At 49.4% G+C, this 5,817-nt stretch overlaps 1 protein-coding gene across 1 annotated transcript; it reads left to right on the top strand.

Moving 5' to 3' along the window:
• Window positions 1–35: 35 nt before the first annotated feature.
• On the top strand, window positions 36–5,300 carry GNI_190180 (endonuclease-reverse transcriptase; the record flags this gene model as incomplete). Its single annotated transcript, XM_011135349.1, has 3 exons — window positions 36–895; window positions 979–4,488; window positions 4,544–5,300. 3 exons carry the CDS (start codon window positions 36–38, stop codon window positions 5,298–5,300), a joined length of 5,127 nt encoding a protein of 1,708 aa, XP_011133651.1.
• Window positions 5,301–5,817: the final 517 nt, after the last annotated feature.

The raw sequence follows: 5,817 nt of genomic DNA, 5'->3' as shown, positions 1-5,817 counted from the left end.
AGCAGAAGGATGAGAGAACCACAAGGCAACAACAAATGGACAGGAATGAAGCCATGTTTAAAGACCTGGTGGATGCGTACATAGGCATGACTACCACAGTAAAGGAACTGAAGACCGAAGTTACTGATAGACTAAACAAGAACATCGGCGAGATCAAGGACAAGCTCAACACAATCGCTACCAAATATGACATGAATGCCCAAATGAGATCCACTCGTAATACTATAGCAGCACCAAGGTCAGAATCGGGCAAGAGAGGAGATAGCAAAGAAGCTACTACCAGAACAGGAAGATCAACCGCCAAGCAGCCTTTAAACTCGAAGACCCCGCTACCATGGAACCGGGTAGCGGGCTCAAGAACCACGACGATAAGAGTAGGACGCAAGAACGACCCCGTGATCATAACAGAGAACCCAGTGACCCCGGAGGACGCCACGACGCCGGTCATTACACTGGACCAGCAAGACAAGAAGGCGCTCTGGGAGGCCAGACCTCCTCAGACAGTGGAAGTCACGGCAGTCACACTCGACAGGGTGAAACCACGAAACCTATTCCCGGCGAAGGATTGGAGGAACTTACTCAAGAAACACGGAATACACCCGGTGGCCATCTGGTTCCCGTGGAGAACCTCGGTCGAAATACTAATCAAGACGGACGAACTAGCAATAATGAACAGTCTAGCGAAAGCCATGGGGAGAGAAGCGCTACTACTAGATCCGACAAAGCGTCGCGATGGCCAGCCACTACCACTAACCCAAGCAGCGCTAGCAACCTCTGCGAACATAAGACTAAAAGACTTGGAGTACGAAAGGCACTGGACAGCGAGGAAGTACCTCGAGCAGACGATCAAGAAGCTGATCGATCAGATGGACGACGACATGACCAAGACCATGATGTACCACAAACTATCGATGGGAGTATCCCCACCAACCACCCAAGTCGACAATCCCTTCCTCCCATAACGCTAGCAAGTGGCAGAGAAAAGGTAACGACTCGAGACGACTACCCCACATTGAGAACCAGAAGCAGACCAAAGCACTACCTCGTCATGGCAGTCAACATTGACGGTTACAACGATAAAAAGGAACTACAGTTGAGGAGCCTTATACTGCACAACCGACCACATTTGGTTATTGTCACAGAAACATGTACCGTACTACACCGAACCATATACGGAAGCCAATATACTGTCATTGGAAATGCAGGGCCGGCAGATGGAGTAGCTTTGATGATAAGACAGGATGTGCAGTACCGAATAACCACCAAGACAACGAGGACAATCACAGCTGAGTTAGATGGACTGGTCACCTGCGTAGGTACCTATGGACCCACCGAGCAAACTGCCGACAAGGTTAAGGCACAATACTGGGATCACCTGACAAAACAAATAGCTGGAGATAAGCCGATGTTGATTGCAGGCGATCTCAATGCTGGGCATGAGAGGACAGAACTAAGGACAGTAAAAGGCATACCAAACTACACCCGGCTGCAAAGAATGGTGCAACACCATGACCTGAACATACTACCAACATCACCTACATGGATATCGAAGAGGTCCAAGGACCAGACACCAAGCCGAACCCTGGACCGTATACTGGTCAGCACCGCCCTTACTAACGACAACGAGGTACAGCTTGACTGGGAGAATGCGCCAGCCGACCACGCCATACTAACGTATAAATGGATCATACATTCACTGAATCACAGCCAAGGAAGACCGAGGAGCCAGCAACTAGTGAGGGACCATATGGAACCCATCACCAAGACCTGGCTTGGGCTAAGACAGAAGCTCAAACTACACTTCCGGGCGCAACAAACACGAGTCAATAAACAGCCCAATCCATACCAGAGACTATGGGAGCAGTATAGGAAGCAGAATGGTGAAGAAGGCCTAACTCTAATCGACACGGAAGGCAAGGATATGGAACCGGAACAAGCCAGATTGCAACTACGGCAAATGCTACATGACAGATGGAATCAAACTGACAGTAATTACATCCCACCAAGGAGGGAATCAAAGATATACATGGATCAACCACCCTGCACAAAAGAGATTATAGAAGCAGTGAAGGCTATTAATAAGAAGGCAGCCACGGGTTTAGATGGTATACCAGCACGATACGCCAGCGCGATACCGATCGAAGACTTGGAAGATTTCACTGAGCAGGTGTGGAGGCACACGAAACTGCCCAGACAACTGGTCGACATGAAGGTGAAGCCGATTCCAAAGACACTACCGAGGACCACCGTGGATAACACGAGACCCATCACCATCCCATCGACCGTGATGAAGATAATCAACCAAATCATACTACAGCACATTACTCCTTACATTGAGCCACACCTACTGCCACAACAGCACGCCTACCGCAAAGGAAGGGGAACCGCTACGGCAGTTGCTGAACTCTTCAACAAATTCAACCGACAAGGACAGACGCTCTTACTACTTGACCTATCGAAGGCCTTTGACACTGTTGACCACGCGGCCCTCTTTGCGGCCTTAAGAAACGCGCAAGTACCCAGTAAGGAGTATAACCTTATACGCGACCAATATGTGGATGCCGAAGTACGAATACAATGGGCTAAGAGGTTCACCTTACCATTCCTACTAACTAACGGGATCAGACAGGGATGCACACTTAGCACTACCCTGTTCAATCTCGTCGAAGCTGAAAGGGAAAAGAAATGCCGTATCAAGATGCAAAGAGTGCCATATGAAGTCATCATGTATGCTGATGACAAAGCGGTGATTTTAGAAGACCCTACTTCCGTCCAGAAAGTGCTAGATGTCAACCAACAGACGGCTGCGGAATACGGGATGTTTCAGAACAATAAGAAGACGGTGCAACTAACGCTAGATCGGGGCACCAAGATGATTCAGACGGCCAGGTGGATGGGTATCCTGCTCGACAATAAGATGAGCATGAACCCGGAAGTGGACCACAGGATTGACAAAGCCAAGATAGCGGCAAAAAGCTATATCGAGACCATCAAGAATATACCGCCCTCAATGATCAGTACCAGAATTAAAGTCAGCGGAGCGTGCTCTATAATATTACCACACCTCGTCTACTTGTGGAGGGAAATACCCTTCACGCCACAGCAGAGAGCCACCCTGACTGACACCGCGACACAATTATTGGCCAGAGTCTTCGATAACACGAGCGGGGTGACAGCTACCTCCATACTGAGGCACGTTAATGAAATAACCAAAGGACTGACACCAAGAATCAAGGAAATAAAAACCCTGGACCATATAATGCCCAAACAGATGCTACAGGACGTGCCGATGGACACGGGAGAACTGAAGGGGACGGACATCGTGTATGCGCGTCTGGACCAGCAGATGGAGATCCTCGCGGATAAAGGCACTGCGGCACTAAAGATGAGTATACCGAAGTTACAGCTGCCAACGAAAGAAACCGAAATTAGCTACTACAGTCCAAGAGAAGAACCACAATACGAGGAGACCAGAGAACTGTTTGTTACTACCCTTGAAACCTCACCGCCGACTCCTGGGTTTGGAAAGGACAAGCATCATCCGCAGATGGACAACATGGCCCTGCGACTAGACACGATACAACGAGTAGAGCAAGTGCAACTCACCTGCCCATACTGTGGGGCCACAAAAACTACTAAACAAGCCATGCGTTCACACTACACTACCGCACACCAGGGATTATATCGGCCACCTGCTGATGATCCGTGCTTTTGTGTAGCCTGCAGAAGAGTGATGACCAAGTCTTATTATAGAGACCACCGCTGCAGGAAGCCAAAGCAGGAGGAATACGGCGAGGCAGACTGTATAGGATGCGGTATTAAGCTCACAAATCCACAACTATCGGCACATCTGATACACTGTGTCAGGTATGAAGGGCAACTAACACCGTTAAAGCAGAATACCGGAGCATTTGAGTTTGCGAAGAAGATACGAGAAATGTTAAGACCGTCGTCACCGAAACTGAAATCGACGCAACAACTGACAGCGGAGACTGTCGCCACCACAGAACACATACTCGCACAAGCAAGAAACAGCCTACGGCCGCACACACCGAGAGGTGAGAATGCGCCAGCAAGTAAGGGGAAGCTGAGGTTGAGGAGTGACGGAGACCTGAATGATGAGGTGGAGAAGATGAGAAGAGACACGGAGGAGAGAATCAGGAAGGAGCAATCAACCTGCAATCGGTGTAATAAGGAACTCAAGTCCTCACAGGCACTTAGACGCCATGAGGCCCTATATCACCCGGGTACGGAGCGACCGAAAGGGCTCCCAGTATTCTGCATCGGCTGCAATATGCCTTTCAAAACGGCTGCTACATACGTTAAACATAAGTGTTCAGGAACAATGGCGCAGGAGCTGTCAGCCAAACGATGTCAGATGTGTGACCAGGGCGAGCTACCAAATCCAGAGTACTCCGCACACATGCTCGCCCATCAGATCACCACTGACAACCTGGAGATTACACAAAAAGAACTCTACGATCCCAAGTAAAATTTCGATGGGCACCAGAAGCAAGATTGACGCCAGAACGCTGCAATTCAGGAAGCGGGTGACCACTCAGGTCACCAATAAGCTGAAGGTATGTATGCACTGTGAGATGGTACAGACGGACCCACATTTGATGAAGCAGCATTACAAAAGATACCACTCAGGAGAATACAAGCCACCTAAGGTGCTACCAGCCTACTGTGTGGGTTGCAGTAAGTTACTGCCTATCCACTACTATAGAATCCACAAGTGCCGAGGGAGCATGAAGGATGAGATGAGGACGCATTGCTGTAAGACATGCGAGGAGACGATGGCGAATCCAGAGTTATCAGCGCATTTGATACAGTGTATGAAACCGACGGATGCAGACTTTGATCTACACAAGGTAAGCAAACACGACTATGACGGGATAAGAGATCTTGAGATGCGTATCTCGTCGGAGGAAGAGGAAGATGAGGAGTCACCCCCGGTAATGAACATAAGAGAGCGTACCCTGGAGGCCATCAAGCGAAAATTAATGACGTGCCCAGCGTGCAGCAAAACTTTCACCACCACGCAAGCAAAGAGACGTCACGACGAAGCAACTCATCGGCAGCAAACGCCCATAAAGGGCAATCCGGCGTGGTGTACTGGATGTCATAGAGGATACCAAGGATCCAGTGCCTACACCCGACACTTCTGTCGGAACACGGATCATGAAGAAGACGTAGACGCATGTGACTTCTGTGGAGAGAAGCTTGCGAATCCGGACCTGTCGGTGCATCGACTCCGACACTACGAGGAGAAAGAACAGAACGCCGGAAAGAACTAACGTAGCAAACACCATTTTTACCACCAAAACGCCTGCCCCGGTCATATGGGAGTTTAGCTAAGCTAACGTGCAATGCTAGAAGCAAACAGACTTTTCAACAACAACAAACGTCAGCTAGTCTAGTAAATGACGGTAGACATACGAATGACCCACCAGACCTCGAATCAGAGCCAGCACCGAAACCGGTTGCTATGTCGATCGAGGACAGCGAGGGAGCCAAGACCGCATCCGCTGCGGGGTACGAGGGAAGAAGGCCTGTAGTCAATAAGACCAGACCTAACAATAATGCTGTGGAGGCAGAAAACGCAAGAAAAAGAGGGGTCGCACACATACAGCCACTGACCACAACAGAGATAGGGATAGCGCTCCTAGACCTACGTAACGAAGTTGCAGCACTCAGAAAGGAGCAGAAGGATGAGAGAACCACAAGGCAACAACAAATGGACAGGAATGAAGCCATGTTTAAAGACCTGGTGGATGCGTACATAGGCATGACTACCACAGTAAAGGAACTGAA

The sequence above is a fragment of the Gregarina niphandrodes genome, assembly GCF_000223845.1.
Source record: "Gregarina niphandrodes unplaced genomic scaffold scaffold00080, whole genome shotgun sequence".
NCBI lineage: Eukaryota > Apicomplexa > Conoidasida > Eugregarinorida > Gregarinidae > Gregarina > Gregarina niphandrodes.
This window is presented reverse-complemented; position numbering and strand designations above follow the sequence as displayed.